The sequence below is a fragment of the Plasmodium vinckei genome (assembly GCF_900681995.1).
Source record: "Plasmodium vinckei vinckei genome assembly, chromosome: PVVCY_09".
Taxonomy (NCBI): domain Eukaryota; phylum Apicomplexa; class Aconoidasida; order Haemosporida; family Plasmodiidae; genus Plasmodium; species Plasmodium vinckei.
In genome coordinates, this window is record NC_051301.1 from 1,361,741 (window position 1) to 1,385,165 (window position 23,425).

A 23,425-nucleotide genomic window follows, 5' to 3' on the forward strand; every position below is an offset into this window, starting at 1 on the left:
GCACTATGAGTAAATAAAACAAAGCATAAGTATATATATATATATATATATATATACCTATTATATTTTAATTATTAAATGGTAGTATATACCAAAAATATTTTTATGTTTATTCACGAAACTTTCCTTATATTTTCACATGGTTATTTTCATGTTTTGCTCTACTAAAACTGTAAATATGCAAATCCTTTTCATGCTTATTAATTTTTTTGAAAGTAATCCGATAATTTATATTTGATAATTTTGTTAGATGCAATATTATTATTTTTTGAATTTTTAATACAACTTGTTTGTGTAGAGATAATGGTATTACAGCTGTTTTTACTGGGTTTTATTTTTTTGCTACTATTATCCATTTGTGTTATAAAAAAAAATTTATTTTCTGAAAAATTTGGTTCATTTATTTTATCATAAAATATATTAGAATATATTGAATTTTCTAATAATTTGATATCGTTTTCTACATTTTTATTATAATCTTTTTCCATATAAATATATTTATTATTAACTTTTTGTATTCCACGATATGATTCATTAATTATGTGTATAATATCAGAGTTTATTTTTTCAGATTTTGAATAATGGTTAGTTTGTTCTGAATTGCTCATATTTTTATTCTTTATACACTCTTTTTCGTATTTATTCAAAAATATATGACTATTTTTCTTTCCCTTATTTCTTAAAGGGGCACTCAATTTGTTTGTCTCTCTATCAATAGAATTACCTTTAATTATTTCATTATATAGCGATTTTGTATTTTCACAATTTGACGGCTTAAGCTTATCGTCATTAATAACTTTGCAATTGTTAGCTTTGAGTAAATGTGTATATTTTACAATCTTTGTTATCTTCGATTTATAATTTATTTTTGAATTAGCTGAAGCCTTGTCTATAGTATCATTTTTCATATCACGACGTGGCACACTGATTTTTTTTTTGTTTTTTAATAACCTCGATTTTAAAAGTTTGATGTTATTTCTTTTTGTGATTTTTTTTAACCTTAATTCATTTAAGGTTATTTTAAATTTTTCTTTATTTTTAACTTCTTGCATATGTTTGTATTTTTTTTCTATTTTTTTTATGTTTTTAATATTTTCAACAATTTTTATTTTATCTTTTTTATTAGTTTGTGCTAGTTTTGGAGGGTTTTCTTTGTCTGATAAATTAGAGCTCATTTTTGTTTCATCACATTTGATAGATCTATCATTATTGTTACTATTTTGGATTTTGTCATTTTTTTCTTTTTTATCTGCTTTTGTCTTATCTTTACAATTTCCCTTGATACTATATTCATTTAACTGGTTCGTTAAAAAACTATTTTTGTTTATTATTAATTTTCTCGTGCTTGTAATGTTTTTATTTATTTTCATATGCTCATGTTTATTTTCTTTAAGCAAAGGTAATGTGCCATTTTTTCTTTCTAAAAATGTTCGCACATTTTTTACAAATTCCAATGTATTATTTGTTTTGAACAGGTCAGTCATATTTTCTATATCCAATGGTTGGTTACTTGTATTTATAAAAGAAGAATTATCGGAATTGTTTGTTGAATTATTTATAAGTATATCTAAGGATTCATGAAATTGGATTTCTTTTAATTTTTTATATGCATCATTGTTGTTACTTTCTTTAAATTTATTTAAAATTTTTGTTTTTATTTTTTCACTTAAGAAAGAAAAATATAGTTTTTTTTCCTTATCAAACTCGTTAAGATTAAAATTGTTGCATATATGTCTTATACATATTTCTGATAGCCATTTACATTTTATTCCAAATGAAAAAAGAAGAAGATTATATGGACATTTTGAGCTAGCTATAAAATGAAGTTTATTATTTGTATATTCCTTTTGATACTTTTTAAAATTTTTTAACTCTATTAAATATATGTCTAATATTTTTCTAAAGATTGATATTTTCTGATAGTGGGTCATTAAACATTGTATTAGGTCACTATAAAAGGAAAGACAAAAAAAATTATCATTTTGTTTTATTTTCATTATTTCCTTAATTTTAGTGTAAATATTTTGTATATCCATAACACTAGTAATTATATATTTATCAAATTTTTTGATAAAAAAAATGTAGCTATGAATTATTTCATTGTTGTATTGAATAGAACTAAATTCATTATATTGGGACTTTACATTTTCCGAAGTACTACTATAAATATTTGTAATTTTTAAAAATATAATCATTAAGTTTTCTAGCTTAATATTTTCTGATGTATTTTTAGTATTATATAGATTCTTTAAGTCAGTAATAATATTAGCTATTTCATTTATATTTTTATCAATATGTTTAATTATGTCATTTATTTTTATTTTTATATTATTAATTTCGTTTACACATATATAAATTTTAGATTTAATCTTTATTAATGTAAAAAGAATTAAAAAGTTTGATACATTAAATATATTATCAGTTATTTCACATATGCTATTATTTTGAATGCTCAAGTGTGAAATAATTTTATCTTCACAATTTGTATTGTTTGCAAAATTGTTATTATTTAATAACGAGATTTTTATAAATCTTTTTACTATTCTATCTTTTTTAATAGTAAAAATACATTTTTTATTTTTAGATAGATCTATATTTTTAAACAGTTTGCAGCTTCTTTTTACTATATCGGGTTCGATTTTTAATTTACAAATTTTAAAATTATTTTCTGCATAAAAATAAATATATGTCTTATTTTTGCGTTTTTTTAATTTTACTTTTTTTAAAAGGATTTCTATGTTTGATTCATCATGCTTATCATTAGATGTTCCTATTTTCTGTTTTTCACACACATTGGCATCTTTCAAAATTTTCGGCTTACTACTATTTCTACTATGATCACTATTATAAAAAGAAGTACCATTACGAATGCTTGGCTTAATTTTTAAAACACCATCACTATCTAATTTTTCATTGTCATATAAAATATCTATTATCTTTTCATTAATATTTAAAGAACCTTTCATGGCACTTTGTCGATCTATATTTTTTTTTATGCATGTAACCATTTTATGTTCGTTAGAAATGTTAGCATTTTGATTACCATTTTGATTAGCTTCAAGTTTTAAAATATCAAAAGTATTATATTTTTCTTGTTCTGTTTTTTGATCTGAGCAATTTTCAACATTAGACAAATCACATTGATTAAAATGTTTATTGGCATAATAATTTATTTTTGTTTGTTTTGATTTGTTTTTTTCTTTTTTTCTGCAGATTCTCGTATGTAAGATTGGCATGCTCTTTTTCGTAATCTTAAAATAAAAGGGAGGGTCACTGTTTTTCTTATTGCATTTGATTTGTATTTGATTTTTTATAATTACATTATTTAATAATAAATGACATAACTTTTTTTGAGGGTATAAATTTAAGCTTGTATAGGAAGTTAAATATGGCTTCACCATTTTTTTATTACATAATTCATAAAATGGATTTTCCATATAAATTGATGTATTACAATTAGGGTAATGATTTTTACTTTTCTTGGTAAAAATTATATTGTCTTTATATTCATTTAATGCATTATAACTATTTAAAAAGTTATCTTTTTTACAATCATCAGTTTGATAAGGTAATGCACTATCTCCAATATTATCAGTTGCATTATTCACGGACATGTCTATATCTTTATCATCTATAGAATTAGCAATATAATTATAACTCCCATATTTTACAATTTCATTGGTTAAACTTTCTGCAATAAACTTTGAACCTTTTGAATCGTTTGAATCTTTTGAATCATTGTCTTCTGGAAAATTATAAGTAATTTTATTTTTAATGTTATTGTCAAATATGTTGTTACAATTATTTATCAATTCATTAATTAATTCCTTAATAGAGCAATTATCTGAGGGTAAAGTTTCATAATCATCAATTTGAAAATCATCATAATTATTATTTATATATGAATCGAGTATGCCCAAATCAATAGGTTTTTTATTTACATGTTCATAATAATTTATTTTTTCTGGCTGCATATCTTTATTAGTAATGCAAATTGTATTTTCATTCGGAATATTATGCAATTGTTGTTCAGGATTCTTTTTTATATTTTCTTTTATGGTATCAACAAAATTTTTATTATTATTTTCACCTTGTTTTTTTATCCCCTTAATCTCCATTTCTTCTATTTTAATGAGAGCCCTTTTTTTTTCAATTTTTTCCTTCTAAAAAAAGTTATAGAATTCACAGTGGTTAATTTTAAATGATATTTATTTACACAACTTTTTTTTATTTTTTTATATTAAAGGGATAGACAATCATCGTTAATTTCGTTTTTAGATTTGTCTAGTGGATCTATATCCATATATATAGGATTACTTATCTGTTTGGATGTTTTTGTAGTAGCTTTTTTATAAGCAATACTCAGCTTATTTTTACAAACAAGTATTTCTGTTGTGGTTGTTGAAACTTTATATATTTTATGTTCAATTTGTGTAAAAATTTCGAGTAATTATATTTTTTAATTTTCTTAATTAAATATATTACACTATTTCTAGTTTTATTGCTTTCACACTGATCATAAGAAATTATGTCAAAATAATTTAATGAATTGAATAATATACTTATTATATATTTTAAAATTTTATGTTTTTTTTATTTTTTTTTTCGGTAAGATTTGGAAATACAACCTTTTCTCATTGTTGTGTTTGTATAGCCATATTTTACATCACATGTTTTGGAACTTAATTCGTTTCCATACTTTCCATTTTATACCAATACCTTTATCATTACAACTGGTTTTATGCACACATATATATGCTAGTATAAAAATATTTGAGTATTATAAATTATTTTATGTTGGCATGTGTGTGTGAACAAATATATGCATTACGATCTTATATCATTAATTACGTATGGTAGTATAAGTTTTATATCTATCTCTATAGTCCCAAATATAAAGAAATATCATAAAATAAAAATAAATTTAAAATATAGGGAATACTAACAAATGTATATATAATATATGTATGCCTTTGGATAATGGAATAATTTAATTCCCACTCTGCAAGCATTTTATTTTATAAGTTGCATATTAAAAATGGAACATTTTAATGTGAAAAATAAATATCCATCAATATTCAATTATACGGGTAAGGTGTAAAAAAATTAGTAGAAAAATATAATAAAAATAAAAGTGTTTGAAAATAAAATAGACAAAAAATTAAAACAATATAATAATAAGATATGGAATATTGAATAAAATTGCAATTTCATTTTGTCTATTGATTGCCCATATTAATGTTATTTCACTTGTTAAATGATTGAGGCAATACATAAATATATTTGTCATTTAAATTGAGGTAAGCAAATTTAAGCACAGTTTGATTTTAAAGACCTTTGCATATTTTTATTTAAACAAAATTACATTTGAATCTATAGACATATTATTATATAAAATAAATTTTAATAAAATTTAGCCTATTGGTATATTTCATATAGAGCAAATCCTATTGACAATTCATATTTGATTTTTTCTTCCATCAAACATTGTGAATTTGTGAAAATGCATATGGACAGTGATATTATTTATATTTCTCTTCTTTACTAACAAGTATACTACATATATGTATAGTTAGTATAACACTGAACATGTGATAAAACGAACAGATCGAAAAATATACATCCTTAAAATGTTTAGAAATAAATCCCAATGATATAACGGAAAAAATGTGTACATATTTAAATACGGTTATTATAATGTTATATATTTAGTATTTTATAACTTGATAATTTGTTTAATGATCCAAAATTTGGATTAATTATGAACAGGAAAAAAAAATATAAACATTTTTTCAAGTATACAAAATTTGTCAAAAAATGGATTGCACACATTCGAATATAAAATACACATTTATAACATTAAATTAATTTTTAATATGAACGGCAATAAAATATAGAAATAAAAAGCCAATAAACTTATTTTATATTTCTAATTTTATTTTAAAAAGCTATATAGCCATAAAAAAAAAATACAAATAAAAAATTTTATTATTACAACGCTCGATATGGCTAGTTCATTCCTTTATTTTTTATTTACTATTAAAATTGTACTTTCCACATTTCTCCATTTGGTGTTGAAAATATTAATTTGGAGTGTTACCCTGAATTTGCAAAATATTTATGTCATTTGCACTTATTTTATTATATCTAGTAATTGCCCTTATAGTATGTATTAATTATAAAGAACATTCTTTATATCCTCTTTGAATATCTTATTTTTTTTATCATCTGTATATGTATTATAATCACTAGTGCGTGAGGCATAATTATCATAATAATTGCTATTATTTTGGGGCTCATCATTTATGTTAACATATGCATTATATAAAGATTGAATATTAAGTTTAATACGGATATTATTATTAGAATTGCTTGGGTTAGCATTAGAAGATTTATCCATATTATTATTATCATCATCTTTATTTTCACCTCTCTCATATTCATTGTTTAGATTATTTGTATTAGCATTTTCATATATCGACTCATTTTTTTCCATAGATAAATTATTTTCCTTTTCTTTTTGGAAACTTTGAAAATCATTAGATTTGTTCACACTATCGTATAGCATCATTTTTTTTTCGTCAAAAGGGCTTATCACATTTTCTGCATCGTTGCAGTCATTATTTTCATCTTGATCACTTTGTTCATTAGCACTCATGAAAGACATATCATATGAAAATTTTTTTCGAGAATTACTTAAATGCAATATATTATCATTTAAGTTATTTTGTGTGTCTTTAAAAATGGCGGATTTTTCAGAACCAATTTGCTCATTATTAATAATATTAACTTTGTCATTTCCATGATCTGTGTTTATGCAAAATTTTACCTGAGAAATTGGCGTATTCTCATTTGAATTATTTTCTTGAATTCTGCTATTCTGCATGAAATCGTCAGCTTTTAGTGAAACATTATTTCCTTCTATTATTTCGCAATCACCCCTTTTCATATTTTCATTTAATGATAACCTTCTTTTATTAGAGTCACTACCACTATTAAAAATCGATATTTTATTATTATTTAAATTATGTTTTAAAAATCTTTTGGCGGTTTTAAACTGATGCTCTTTACATGTATCAGTTTGGTATTCGAATTTGCTAAACTGTGAGTTGTCATATTTGGATTGAAACGTTGAATTTCTATATTTTGTTTTTTTCATTTCATCACATGCTATAGAATGATGTGTTGCATCTATTGTATAATTACCATGGTCTCTATTTTTTAATTCGTTGTTAGCATTTCCATTACTATTACTATAAAAATTTTCAGAGATAATAGCATGATCTAAAGTATTATCAAGTTCATTATCTGTAATCCCATCATTACCCTTAGCAGAAAATGAATCATTTGTAATAATCGAATTGTATTCAGATTTGTTGTCTTCTTCATTTTGTCTAGTAATACAATTGTCATTGTTATTTGTTATATTATCGTTGTGATAATTTTTATTGGAACCATCTAGAAAATAGGGATTAATTTGAGTATGACCAATATAGTGTCTGATTCCAGTGGGATCTTTGCAAGTATCAGCATGGGTATTATTTTTATTATTATCAGAGATGTTGTTCAAACTTTCGCTATGCTCTTTGCTTGAATTGGTGTGCTTGCTGTGACTACTGGCACGAGTAGTAGCACCATCTTCTTCATCTTCATATACATTATTACAATCATTTTTAGAGCTAAGATGAAAATAGAAACACATAAAATAATTCGGTGATGGGAAATATAAAAGCTTTGGCTTCAAATTTAAGGATACAAATTTTTCTTTAAAAAATTCATTTAGTTTGTGATTTAATTTATATATTTCATTGAATAAAATTATATTTTTTGACAGTTCATTTGTTGAAGGATCAATATTATGATTTTTATTTTCTGATATATTTCCCCAAAAATGATCTAATAAAGTATTAAGAAATTCACAATTTTTATAAATAAAATTATAATTTTTAAAATCATTAAATATATCAAAATATAATAATATATTTGTATATGATTCTATTAGATGTATTTGGAATTTTCCTTTAATAAAATTAATACTATCATTCGTTTTTCTATTATAAAAATTTATTATATTTATATTTTTTATAAGTGTATCTATATTATTTAAAGTAAGCTTATTAATAGATTCAATATATTCAGAATATTTTTTCATATAATTTTCTTTAATAACATTTATATCTAATGTATTCAAAATTGCATATTTATTTTTTCCATCTTGTTCAGAATTTTCTTTATCCAAACTATGATCTTGGTAGTTTATATTTTTTTCATTGTTCGAATCATTTGTATTTATCATTTTATCTCCATTTAATTTTTTTCTAACTTTTCTAACATTTTTTTTATTATTATTCCAATTTTGTTCAGGAATTCCATCATGTTCTTCTATAATTTCTTTATTATTTATGGAAGTGTTTGGAATATTTATAGATATATTTCTCATTTCTACTTTTCGTTTTTTATCACTATATTTTTCATCTATAATATTAGGCATAGATATATCATTCGTATTATCATTTTTTTTTTCACAATTTAATTTATTATTATTATTATTTATGAGATTGCTAAGGTTGTAGTTGTTTATATATTCATTGTTAGTATCAGTATTGTAATTATTATTATGAGAGGATTTTCTTACATATTTTTTTCTTTTACTATTATTTTGTTCATTACCAAAATGCTCAAAATTAGTTTGATTATTATATAATTGTGAATGCTGGTAAAATTCAGATAAATCATTGTTTTTTTTATGCCTACTTTTGTTAGAAGTTTGTTTTTGTTTGAAACCAAAACCCGTTTTGTTTGTATTTAAAGCATGATTTTCATCAATGTTAATATTATTTATATTAGAATAATCGTAACTGTTGTTTTGAATATAATTATTATGTTCGTTATGGTTATTATAAATAGGGTGGCTAGTTTGCTTATTTATATTGATTTTTGGATTGGACTTCATAAAATTTGTAGTATTATTATTAGCATTATATGATTGCATATTTATTTTTTTTTCTTTTAAAACACGCAAAACATTTTCCAAAACATCAATATAATAATCACATTTATCATTATCTCTATCTACTAATTTGCTAATACTTCGTATGAAACGATTTTTTGGGCTCATATTTTCACATGTATCATGATCTAAATTTAAAGGAGGGGTGTTATCATTATTATTTTTTTCACGCTTAATCGCAATTGGTATATTGGAAGGTAATCGACCAGCATTATAATGACTATCTATACCACTTGAATGTTTGTTAATATTATTTTCTTTATTTATTTCTTTATTAAATTGAGATGGTAATCCATTTGCATCACTTTCATATGTCGGAATATCATTCATTCTTTTATCACAAATATTTTGATAATTTTGATATCGGCCTACATGTTCATTATTAGGGTTACTATTATGAACTATGCCTGAGTTTAAATATCCTAATGATGTTTGATTTTTATCCTTTGAAATGTTTTCATTTTGTTTATTTAATTTATTATTGCCATAAATATATGAATTTTTTGTTTGGTTATTATTATCACTTTTTTTAGAGTACCAATTGCTCATACTCATATATAAATTTTCAACATTTTTAATATTATTCCTATAATTTTCAGATGTAGGTAATTCTGAATTTGTGTAGGAATTTATAATTGAAGTAGAATTATTACAATGTTGATTTTCATTATCTAATTCAATGAATGTATTAAAAATATTTTCCATATTTTTTAATAATGATTCATCGGTTTTTTCATCAGAAGCAAATTTATTAAGCATATTTTTATTCATGCACATTAATCCATAACAGTTTGAACATTTGCATTTTTCGTTATTATTTTTTATATTTGTTTTATTTAAATGGTTTAAGTTATTTTTATGATTACAATTAGATAAATTTGGATCATTATGATTTATTGGAATATTATTCCTTATGTTTATGTCAGTATTTTGTTTATTTTTACTACGTCGTCTAGTAACACTTCGTTTTCTACTGCTAGTGTTGCCCATGCTGGTGTCATGACTACTTTCGATGAAGCTATTACTATTTATATGTTTATTATATTTATTTTTTTTTGAAATATCATTAGAATTGTCCATAATATTTGTGGCAATATTATTTCCCCTCTTTTTTTGCCTCTTATTATTAGATATTAAATTGGAATCCATCATTTTATTATTTTCTTTTATTTCCCAACTATCATTATTTTTTGAATACATATCATCAGACAAATTAAAAAAAGTTTGATTATAATTTTCATCTTCATTTGGATAATTATGTTTCAAATAACGATGATTGGATGAAAGATTTATATCTTTTGTTTTATTATTTTTATACTCATTAAAAAAATTCAATTTATTATTATGTTTCTTGTTATTATATACATAATAATCATCTAGAGAATAACGACGCATAGTTGTGTCATTTTCTTCATTACTGTTATTCCACCTGTTTACATTTTGGGATGCTCGTTTTTTTCTAAGACAATAATTATCATCTAAAGAATTTATTATATTATTTGTATTTTCAAAGTTTGAAATTTTGTTTTTTTTTAATTCATCAGATACAGATATTATGTTTCTTATATTTCTTCGTTTTTTATCATAAGTATTACAATTATTTTGTTGTGATATATCATTATTTTCATTTGCTGAGAATTTATTTATGTCATACATATTATTATTATAGTACATACTATTATCAATGTTTTCATTTTTCTGATGTCTATTAATATTTATATTAAATTGGTTGTATAAATTACTGTTATATAATGTTTCCGAATTAGTGTCAGGAACTAAATTAGAATCATATGATTGATCTAATCTAGTCATGTTACTATTTATATGCATACCATATGATATATTATTTAATAATTGTGTAGGTATTTGGTTGATGTGGTTTTGCATATTTGGATCATTACTATTTAATGAGGTTGATAATTTCATGGCTTTTAATTCTTCAGTTAATTTTAAAGCAGCTTTTCTTGCTTCACCTTTTAAATTTACACTTAAATTTTCAAAAGGCTCCCATGTATTATCATCACTATCATAATTTTTCCATTTAATTAAAAATTCAAAATTATCTAAATTATCACTTTTTTTTTTTTTTTTTTTTATTCCATTTAATTTATATCTTGCCATAATAATTTTTTCAACCTCAAAAATTTCAGTATGATCTGGTTCACCAATTATTGTAACACTAAAATCTGAACTATAGTCATCATCAATCATTACATTTAGTCTACTTCTCCTTCGAATCCTCCTTGAACTTTTTTTTCTTTTTTTTGGTGCCATTTCAAATGGCGTACTAATAACATTATAACAATCTTGCATTTTTGCCAAAAATGGTTTATTTATATAGTTGTAAAATGCATAGACAAGGTATATATATATACGTGGGAGTATATTTATATAGCCAAATTCGTATATAGTCATACAAATATGTAACTACATACTTTGTATATTTTTATACGCATATAATTGCATATATACATATTTCCATATGCATGGAACAAATTCATTCTTATGGATCATTTTCAAATTATCACATGCGGATGGAAAATGAAAAAATATCAAAAAATAACATTTAAAAAAATTCATAAATCAACTATGAAAAATTAATATACTAAACATAGACAGACTGCTATATAAATATGCATATAAAATACATACATATATGGGATGACCCAAGGGTTTATTTCATCATATTTATAAATAGATGAAACACATATATATATAACTTCTATACAGATTTGTTATATAAAAAATATGTTTTAAAACTACAATAAAAATGATATATTAACAAGTTAAGGTATTTTTATAGAATATATATATATACATCATGTTGAAATGGATAGACAGAAAGTAATAAAAAGGTCTTTGGCCTATTTTAATATTTGATAGCTTCCTGTCTATTTATGTCAAAAATTAATAAATAAAAACATATGTGCGTTTTATTAATTCTTATTACTTCTAAAGAGCTGAAAAAAAAAATAAGACCAGCTCTATAAAGGTGTTATTTTGCACATATATAATATGCGATCAAACTATTCAAAACAAAACAAAATTTATCATCAATAAAGGGTTAAAAAGTAAATAAAAAATGTATCATATAAAAAAAATATATCTTAAAAAAAAATTGCGTCTACATAAGGTTTTTATTTAGTAACTACAATACAAAGTGGTCAAATTAAAAGTATCAAAAGGTATAATAACTTTTGTATACGGCTCTCCAAAACGAATAATATAAAAGCTATTATATTAAGACGTTTTAGTAGATATATAAAAACAAAAAATATATATTGCAATCATGCTCATTATATCTATGTAAATATAAATGCAATGATTTATATACAAAGTTGTTAATATATATAAATATGTACAACTAGGCATATTGTTCTTAAAATTTTATAAATTCTATAAACATATATGTTGTAATGAACAAATTTTGTGCATTGATTATTTTTAAAAAAAACTTAAAAAAAAAATATATTATTCAAAATAAATACAACTTGTATTAAAAATATATAATTAAAAAAAATATATTATATATATATTATATTAAAATCACATAAACATTTGGTACCTCATTTTAATATGCTTTTATATGTAAAAACAAAGGTTAAATATAATAAAGTAATGAAAAAAAAAAATTAATATTTTAACTATTGTTAAAAAATATATTATAATACAATTTATAGATAAATATATATGTGTTGAGACGTTTTATTTTTTGCCAGATTTTATTCGTTGTTTTATATTAATATTTTTGACTATTTTTTTTTAATTTTTGCATGTTTATACAAAAAAAAAATTAATAAAAAATATATACTTATTTGTATTCCCAAATATAATCAGAATAAATATAAAAATATATATATTGGAATTTTCTTATAAACAATAGGTTCGATTTATATCAATAGATATATATCATTACAAAGTACTCAAGACGCTATAAAGGAAAAAATATATTAAAGGGATTGATTACTAAATATTTGCACTTTCTTTCCAAAAAAGAATAAAAAAAAGGAAAAAAAAGGTGAATTGGAATTATAATAATACTGTTAATCCATTTTATAAAAGCATATAAAAAGCATAGAAATGAATTCCAATCTTCTTATTAATAATGGTTTAATTTTAAAATAGGATATATATGGATAAAAAAAAAAATAAATATATTTTCTTATTTTTGTGATGAATGAATTTGACTATTCCCTTCACTAGTATGAAAATATTTTAAATGTAGTAAATACATTTACTCATAAAATGATATTATTTCAAATAAATTGTTTATAAAAAATTAAATAAATAAAAAAAACGAAGCAAAAGGAAAATAAATAAGCATATTAACATTCAATTATATATGAATTAAAAAAAAAAATTCCACACACAAGTTTTCGAAGAAGTATAAACTACATAGATATATATTAAAAATAGATTGGGCATAGTAAACGTCTTTCTATTTTTTGGCTTTGGTGCTTATATGTATAAATATATAAAAAGGTGTAGGGAAAAAAGGATATAAAATGAAATATGAGAAACCATTTGGGAATGATGATAAAGATAATAAAAAAAATGAACATAATTTGAAAAATTATAATTATAATAGAGGTAGTAACAAACGATATGGTAATAATGAAGAAGGTGAAGGATATAACAAATTGCCATATCATAATAATAGATCACATGGAAATAATAGATTTAATAATAAATTTTATTCAAACAAACAAAATGGCTTATATTTTTCACAAAATGCAAAAAAAAACAGTAATAATGAAATAAATAATAAAACAATAGATAGACGGAATAATAAAAATAATGATTATACTCGTCCATCTTATAAAAAAGGAATAATAAATGACAAAAATAATAAATCAAAAAATTATGCTCATCCTCATAAAAAATATATAAGACCAGAAAAGCACTTCAAACAAAAGTTATACAACAATAATAATTATAATTCAAACAATTTTGATAATAATAATAATTGGAATAATTATGATGAGAATTTTTCTTTTGGTGAAGATAAAATTTACAATGACATAAATGAAGATTATAAAAATAATTATGATGAAACATATTATGACAACTACACTAGCGGTACTAATATGAATAAAACAAAACAAGAAAATATAAATATAGAATTAAGTAATTTACATAGAGATCTTCACAATTTATTATTTAATGCATCGAATGCAAATGAAAATGATAAAAATAACGATATATCAGATGATAATCCAAATAATAATGAACTAAATAATGTTGATCAAAATGATGGAACATCTTTGAATGTGGAGTCTCAAAATAAAAGTTCTAACGATAGTGTCTTAAACACATTATCTTTTTTAAGAACAATTCCATTTAAAACATCAGGGAGTGTTAAAGATAGCAACAGTAGTATTAGTGATAATAATAGTGATGTAGAAAATCGAAACTCAAATTTTTCAAAAAATAATTTAGAACAAAATAGCTATTTTAATCATACAAATGTAGTAATTAACAATAGAATAAATGATGGGCATGTAAATAATTACATGTCAGGATATAATCAACAAATAGAACATAAAAATATGGATAGAACTACTTCAAGAGGAATGCATAATATGTATGGTTCTAAAGGAAATGCATTTTTTCAAGAATCAGCATTTTCTAATGATGAGCATAGTGATAGTAGTAGTAATATGGAGGATAAAGTAACAAGACATGACAACTTTAACAATCGAAATATATATGACCAAAATAATGATCAAATAAAATTTGATAACAGAATAAATTTAAATGATAATATTTTTCCAGAAACTCAAATTAAAGAATCATTAAAAATATTAAATACTTTACAAGTTGATATTGAAAGAGTTTGTTGTTATATAAAACATTTTTCTGATCCTCCTGATAAATTATTTGAAGTTATGAGTGAAGTATTTCTTGATAATACAATATTATTAAATTCTAAAATTGCAATATTTTATGTTTATAATCATTTAATTCAAGAGTTGCGAAATAATTATCGAAATAATTTTGATAAATATATGTATATAGCTAATAAAGGGTTAGAAATTTTCGTTATACCAATATTAAGATATATATTAACAGAAGATGTAAAAAATATTGAAATGATAAATAAATTTTATCGATGTATATCAATATGGAATGAAAGAAATATATATAGTAAATTTATATGTGATCAATTAATAGCTTTACAAAAAAGTCCTCAAAAAAAAATTGAAATAAATATAAAAAATATAACAAATAAAGCTCATACATTATTATCTAATGAATTATCTAATTTTGTTCCATTAAATTTTATTTTAAAAATGCCAAGTATTAATAATGAACATAAAAAGGCATTAAACAATGAAATTATAAAATCCTTATTTATAAATCCGTCTAAGGAAACATTAAAAGGTTTAGATAATAAAAATATTGATGAAGCATCCAAAACATCAGACAAAGTAATGAGGATGTTTGGACAAGAATTAATTTTAGTTAATTCTCAGATTTTGGAATTATCTTCTCTAATTAATGACAATAATGACTGTTTAGTTAAACTAAGAGATTCCATGGATAATTTAAAGGATTGAATAGGCTTACTATGTACAATAGAATGCGGATAAACATTTCTATGTGCATACACACTAATTTTTTAACCATATTTTATTCGAATTATTTTTATTTGTTTTTAATAACTATATGATATGATTTTTTTATTTGTTTTTTTGTTTTTACTTCAAGTAAACCTTTGTGTAATATTATCCTATGCTTTTTCACTTTTTCATATACTGTATTTTTAATTTTTTTTAAGTTACTTTTATGCAAATTTACCCAATTTATTATTCACATATATACATTTACGATTAATATTTTTTTTTAATTTTTTTCGAAAGTGAGAATTTATTAATATGTCATATTCTGTGATATGACTCAATAATTGAAAATGTAAAATACAAACAAGTTATAAAATTAAAAAATAAAAATTAAAAAATAAAACAAGCTAGCGGCATGAATTATGGCATGCATTCTAAATTTGGGGGGTAATCCTGCTATTTCCACGTTCTACGCCATTCCCTATGAAAGTATAAAATAAAATTGATGAAGTTATTTATTTTGATATACTATTTTATATGTATATCTATAGAAATATAAAAAACGAGAACAAAACCATAAGCAATGGTCACAACATACGTTAGGATGTATATATATATATTTATTTATGCATGCTTATTGATCGATTTATGTCTCTTACGATGACGTCATTTGGATGTTTAAGGAATAAGCTAAAGACCTTTTCCAAAGTTCTCGAGTATAATCGTCAAACATGATTATTTTAATTTTTTTTTCCTTCGATTTTTTATGCTCGTTTTTATAAATAAGAGAAATAATGGGATCAGAATTATTAATAAACTTGATCATGCTTAAATATTCATTATTATATTTATGTTTTATATTTAAAAAATACTGATTTGCAAATATATATCTTTTATTATTATAAATGTTTGAATTGTTTGTTTCAGTTGGATTTATACTCTGATTATCTGTTGTAGCTAGTGATGTTGTAAAATTTGTTGATAATACTTGTTCGTTAGTACAATCTGAGTTAGAGTGAAGATATATATTTTTGACAGAATTTGTAATTGCAGATTTTCTAGCAAATATTTGATTTTCATCATTAATAATATTAGTTGTCATTCCTATGAAATTGTTTAAAAATATTTTATTATTTATAAAAATCAGATTATTTTGATATTCTTCATCACTATCTTTATCTGATTCAACATAAAGTTTTATATCATTTTTTTCTTCATCAATAAATGGACTTAAAAATATCCAATTTTTAAAATCTAATTTAAATACATATAAATGATTTTTCGTTAAAACAAAAAATAATAATATTTTTTTTTTTTTATTATTGCTTGATGTATTTGTTCTGAATATATTACACTCTTCTTCATTATTAGATTGTGTATCTGAATTATCCGATTCCTCCAACTTATTTAGAGAGTCAGAATAATTCGAAGCATTTGTGTCATCATATTCTTCTGAACTTTCATATTCATATATACTTTTAGAGCTATCTAAATTGTCTTGTCTTTTTTTTATTTTATCTTTCTTATTTTTTTCATATACTTCTTCATTTATTTCTTTATAGGCAAAGGATGTTATAATAATATTATGGACATTCATATAATTTTTTAAATTATTTATAATTATAGTATCTTGGATTATATCTACTCTCGTTTCATAGTTGGAACCAGATAAAAATTGAGAATATAATATAATCTCATCTCTATAATATTTATTTATACTAATAAATATGTCATATGATTCATATGGTGTATGTTTATCAAAGCATATATTACCCAAAACAAAAAAGTTGTCATTTATTTTGCTAATACAAATTCTTGTTATGTCTTTATATTTTTTCTCAGAATGAATAACCAACTTTGTATCTTTACAATCGATTAGATTACTTTCAAAATGATCTGGAATAAAGACTAAATAATATTTATCAAATCCAATAGCAAGAAAATACCACTCTATAGCTGTAAATAACGAAAAAAATTAAGAAAAGAAAAATGTGAATATATAATAGTCTGACTAAATAGGTATAGATAAAAATATTGAATAGAATTATTGGCTTACCATTATTCCGGATATATATGACTGGGGATATATGATAAATCTGTGTGGGCTTCTTATTTTTTTGAGATAAATAATTTTGTAAAAGTATTCTCAAATATATGAGTTTGTAATAAAAGAATATAGAATGAATAAGGGATTTCCTAAATAATATTTTGTGAATATATTTTTTATAATTTATAAAATATAAAATAAAATATTTGAGATTGTGTGAAAAACACATTAAGTAAGAAATCGTATGTAAAGTGTAGAAAAAAATAGTGTGTATATAATTAAAATTTTGTTTGTGATATATATATGATTTATATTCTGATCCATGATGTATATTATTTATATAGATAAATAAATAAAGTAATAATAAAATATTATTTTTATAAAAAAAATTATATAAAGAACAATCAACACACCATTTTTGTATTTCATTATATTGTGAAAATTGTATATATATAATTTTTTGAGTAAAATAATAAAATAGCTGACTTAGTTCTGAAAAAAAATATTGATATTTATCTGGCATATTATATTCATCATTCCTAAGCTTTTTAATAAATTCTTTAGATATCAATTTTAAATAATAACAAAATATATTATAAAAAATTAACATATCCATTGATTCAATTGCTCTTACATTTTTTTTTAATACTTCATTATATAAACGAAAAAAATGTGCATAAACATTACAATCGTAAAATGAGCATTGATTTAAAAGATTTATAAAAGCTTTTAAAACATTAATTTTTAATAAAAATGTTTCTACTTTTGTATAAAATTCATTGTCTATATTATTAATAATGATACTGTAAAATATTCTAAATACACAATCTAAAATATATGCTTCATTAATTTCCCCTTTGTTACTGTTAGCAAATAGCCCCCTTTTGTTAAATAAAAGAATGTTAAAGCCTTTTAATTTGGGCTTATACATTCCTTCTTTATTAAAATTTAACAGTTCAGCTGATATTTTATCTAGTACAGTTACATTAGGATCAGATGATACGGATGAAGTAGACGATGACTCAAAATCTGTGTCTATACTTTCATCATTAATAAAGCTTAATGAATTTTCTGTGTTGTTATATTTCTTGTTTATACTATGAGAAATGGCATTTTTTGCACCGTTAGACAATTTTTTTAAAACGTTATTTTCATCTGTGCTAACCTGATTTGATAGTGCACCATTCTCAATCATATTATCATTGCTCGCGTTATTTTGATTATTGGCATTTTTATTTGTGTCTTTTATTTCACCTTTTTCAGACAACCCTTTTTGTAGTACTTTTCCATCATTAGTAAAATCCATGTATTGCTCTTTTTTGAGACTTTTCATTTTTTTTTTTTTGGGTTTAGGGATTTCAAACATATTATCCAAATTAGATTCTATTTCATTGTCAACTAATGATATATCAAATGCTTTTGTAAAATTAGTTTGTGATAATTGTAAAAAAATTTTTTTTTTTTTTTGATAAACATTTTGTAATTGTAGAGCCAAATCTTTGTATTGACTATTTTTGTCTTTTTCTTCATCCTTAAAATTAGTAATGAGATTTTTTATTTTTTTTTCTTTTAATCGTAATTTAGATATTTTTTTTTCATATTCTAATTTGTAATATTTTAAAACTCCAGGAAAATATTGTTCTTGTTGTTCTTTTTTTAAATCTGAAAAAATATCATGCTCAATAAAAATAGTTAGTAAGGAAAATAAATTTCCTATATATTGATTTAAAAAAATAGACAATTGTTCTTTACAATCTTTTCGATCTATATCAGTCATTAAGAAAAAATATTTTAATATATTTTTTTTATCCCAATGTTTATCTTCAAGATTACATAAATCAAATATATTCATATTATTACAAGTTTTAAATTGATAAAAATATCCACTAAATATGTCGGCCATATTAATTAAAAGTCGAAGATAAATTTTTTTATTTTGTAATACATTATTTTTCATTAATATTTTAAATATGTTTTCCATATCACAAGGCCAAGTTCTTTCAATTAAAATATCATAATTTATATTTTCTTCACTATATAAATTATCTTCATTCACTAAAATATTATTTAAATAGTAAGATATGGTTGGATTTCTCATAAAAACTCGTAATTCAATATATTTTGAGCATATACATAACAATTCCACTGTTACCTTGCTTAAATCAATAACTTCTGTCTCGTAAGTATAAGTCAAATTTTCATTTTGATTTAATGTGTATGTACTAATTCCTATAGACATTCCTGTATCATCATTGATGTCATTTTTAAAAAGTGAGAAATTTTCTTTTCTTTGTAATATCAAATCGTGTAATAAAAATTCGTTGACAATCCGAAATATGTTAATAATTATTTCTTTAAAATTATAATCATCAATAATAGTTTTAATTTTTTCATTTATGATTATTTTTATATATATTTTTATACAATAATAATATATTTCTCTCCATTTAGTATTTATAGTGATATTCTTTTCATTCAAAATGTAAAATATTTTATTTATCTCTACAAATTTATAATCTTCAAAAGATAACTGATAAATAAATTTGAACATACGAATTATTATACTTTCATTCTTTTTCTCTAAAAAGGGAAAATAGAATAGTAGAAAAGTTTAACAAGGGTGTAAAGAAAATTGTGTAGAATGTAGAATAACAAAATGAACTTACCCAGACATGCAAATAAATAGTGATTTATGTTACTGTTTCTGAATTCTTTTTTTACTTTTATAGAATATTTATCCAATTCTTTTTGAAAAAAAAAAGCAATGATATCTAAAATTGATTTGACAATCTCAAATAAATAATTCTCTATATTATCATCTGAATGTTTAAAATGGTTTAATATATTATTATATTTATTTCCAAATAATAATGGCATTAATATTTTTAAATTATTTGTATTTTGTAATATATATTCAATATTATTATTATATGTTTCTTTATTTTTTAAAATTAATAATAAGCCTTCTAGACTTGCACTTAAATAATAAGGATTATTTATATCCATTTTAATTGCAATTAAAAATAAATCAATAATATGCATAGTGTTACAAAGCTCGATTAATGTTTCTTTGCTATAACTACAAATATTATTTAATGTTAAAATTATTAAATTCGAATATATAGATTTATTTTGAGATATATCTATTTCACCTATATTTACTATTTCTTTTATTTTTTTAAAATATAACATTATATGTAATTTTTCATTTATAATAACTTCACAGTGTTTAAAATGGTTTCCACATAAATTGCAGACAATCTGATAGACATCTTTGAGATAATCTGGGATATCATCAAAATCGTCGTCTTCGTATTTTTTTATTTCTTGGATAAGAATCTACGAAAAAAAAAAGAATGCATAATGTGTGTGAAGTAATACAATTACAATGATAGGTATATACCGCTATACCCATTTAAAAGAGTTAAAAAATGTTGAAAAAAAAAATCTAACCTTTAAGAGTCCCTCATCATAGGCTATTAAACATATTTCCTTATCTAAAGTACAAACTGATAAAAGTTTCAAAATATTTTCATTAAATGAGCTTTTTAATATTCTCACAATTTTATATATACATTTTTTAAAGCAATTTGCTATGGTTTTGTTTTGTGGTAGTGAATTCAGACCGATAAATATATTATCTATGGTTTGCTTCTAAAAAAGGAAGGAAAAATAGATCAAACAAAATAAATAATAATAAAGCAGAAGAAATAAAAATAGGTATTACATTGAAAAAGGTGTAACACATATGCATAAACATGTATTTACCTCTGATGAATTGAGGATAGCCGATGTGACTATTTCCTCTAAAGCAGAACAAATAGCTATTTTATATTCATCATTTAGAGCTAAATTACATAATATGTTTAATATTTTTATGTTAAAATTATAATCATTAATAAATATTAGTTTTGAAATTGCATATATAAATGTATTTCTAGAATCTTCATACTTTTCTAAAACAATCAATATACGATCTATAATTTTGTCGATAATTAATTTGTTTTCCTTTGTTTTTTCCTCATTTTTTGAAAAAAGAGACTTCCTAAAATCAAATGGATCCTCATAACACAACGTTGTTAATTCATCAAGTATGTTCACATATTTCCAATAATCATTTTCATTCTTAATTATTTCTTCTATCAAATTTATAATATTTTGACTATGACTAAAGTTGTCATCTTTTTCTTCATTTGAAGTATTTATGTTTTTTAAAATTTTTTTAATCATTAGTTATAAAAAGTGTTTACATATTTGAAAGGTTTATCATCATTGCTATTTGTATTTTTTCTTTTCTCCATATGAATATTTGTAAAAATGTATAGTCAAACACATATCTTCTATATCTCAATCAGTAAAAAATTATGCTTAACATAAGTGTATATTTATATTTTATATTAATGGGGGTATATCATTTATTTTTTTTATTTATTAATTTTTTCTTCATTTTTTCTTCATTTTTTTCTTCATTTTTTTGGCCCTGGTATATATCCAATTTTGTGGCATAGTGCTTTGGCTACTTTTGCAGTTGCTGCTTATAATTGTTGGATCGGAACATTTTTCATTTTAGAAATTTAAAAAAAAACAGTTTATTAAATTATAAAAATTAGCATTTTGTTATGTGTAATAAAATTTAGTAATAATTGTAAAAATAAAAAAGTAGTGAGTTACACATTTTATATATTCACTTCTTCTTTCTCTACATACATAAATTTTTGGAAAATGGCTTTACAAAGATAATGAATGTATATGTATATTTGAAATATTGTTAAATTTGTGCAGGAAATTAATAAATAATAATATCGGCTATAATATAGCTATTTTTTAATACGTCGAAAATGGGTCATAAAACAATGGCAATAAATATTTTGATAAGATAAGGACGTATATTGATACTAGTACAATCTATATATACAATAAAGAGAATGAAAATATTGTTTAATCAAATATGAAATATAAAAATGAAGATATACGATCTTGAATCATCAACACATTTTAATAAGGGTTATAAAAATTGTAAGCATATTAATGATTATATTAACTTAGGAAATACAACAAAAAACAGAAAAAAAATATTACACTGGGTGGTAGCATAAAGGGAGAATATACCTAAAATTTGAAGACAATTATGATAATTTTGTTTTAAAATTTGTGCTTAACCCCCAAAACTATTCCTTTTTGTGCTTGTGTGGGATGATAATAAAAAATGGACATAATCATGAGAAGATAAATATACAAACATATTATAAATAAAAATAATAAAAATGTAAAATTAATTATTTAAAATATATATATATCCTTTTTGAAAATAAAAATGAAAACAATTTGTATCCACTGTTCCTGAAATACACAATACAAGTGATATTATTTTTGTTCGCTATATAAAAACTTATGATAGTTAAAATTGTAAAAAAAAAAGGAATGAATATAAGAATAATTATTTGTAGAAAAAAGAAAGAAAATAATAATATTTATAAATAGTATGTAAATAAAAAATGGAAAGAAAATACACAAAATTTGAAACATAATGAAGGAAAATTGTAAATGCTCAATAAAAAATTGTGTGCAACTATTCCACAACGGTAAAAAAAAAAGAAAAAAATGAAAAGCATATAATAAAAAAAATACATATTAAAAAAAGGTTATTATTTATATATATTTAAAAAATTAAAAAAAAAACAAATTTATTAAAATTTAAGTAAAAGGAAAAAATTAAAAAAGAATACCATAAATAATTTTCAAAAAATTATTAATTTGCTTGAAAAAAAAGAAAGAATGACTCCAAATATTTTTCCCTATTTAGCA

At 21.8% G+C, this 23,425-nt stretch overlaps 4 protein-coding genes across 4 annotated transcripts; 1 reads left to right on the forward strand and 3 right to left on the reverse strand.

The window, feature by feature from the left end:
* Window positions 1-200: 200 nt before the first annotated feature.
* PVVCY_0903900 (conserved Plasmodium protein, unknown function) lies at window positions 201-4,118 on the reverse strand (the record flags this gene model as incomplete). The annotated part of the gene is made up of 1 exon (XM_008626725.1): window positions 201-4,118. One exon carries the CDS (start codon window positions 4,116-4,118, stop codon window positions 201-203), a length of 3,918 nt encoding a protein of 1,305 aa, XP_008624947.1.
* Window positions 4,119-6,172: 2,054 nt separating this feature from the next.
* PVVCY_0903910 (conserved Plasmodium protein, unknown function) lies at window positions 6,173-11,323 on the reverse strand (the record flags this gene model as incomplete). The annotated part of the gene is made up of 1 exon (XM_037634364.1): window positions 6,173-11,323. The coding sequence occupies one exon, from the start codon at window positions 11,321-11,323 to the stop codon at window positions 6,173-6,175; it is 5,151 nt and encodes a 1,716-aa protein (XP_037490467.1).
* Window positions 11,324-13,515: 2,192 nt separating this feature from the next.
* Window positions 13,516-15,570, forward strand: PVVCY_0903920 (conserved Plasmodium protein, unknown function; the record flags this gene model as incomplete). The annotated part of the gene is made up of 1 exon (XM_008626727.1): window positions 13,516-15,570. The coding sequence occupies one exon, from the start codon at window positions 13,516-13,518 to the stop codon at window positions 15,568-15,570; it is 2,055 nt and encodes a 684-aa protein (XP_008624949.1).
* Window positions 15,571-16,029: 459 nt separating this feature from the next.
* On the reverse strand, window positions 16,030-21,850 carry PVVCY_0903930 (conserved Plasmodium protein, unknown function; the record flags this gene model as incomplete). The annotated part of the gene is made up of 6 exons (XM_008626728.2): window positions 16,030-16,054; window positions 16,233-17,529; window positions 17,630-20,200; window positions 20,287-20,959; window positions 21,074-21,274; window positions 21,389-21,850. 6 exons carry the CDS (start codon window positions 21,848-21,850, stop codon window positions 16,030-16,032), a joined length of 5,229 nt encoding a protein of 1,742 aa, XP_008624950.2.
* Window positions 21,851-23,425: the final 1,575 nt, after the last annotated feature.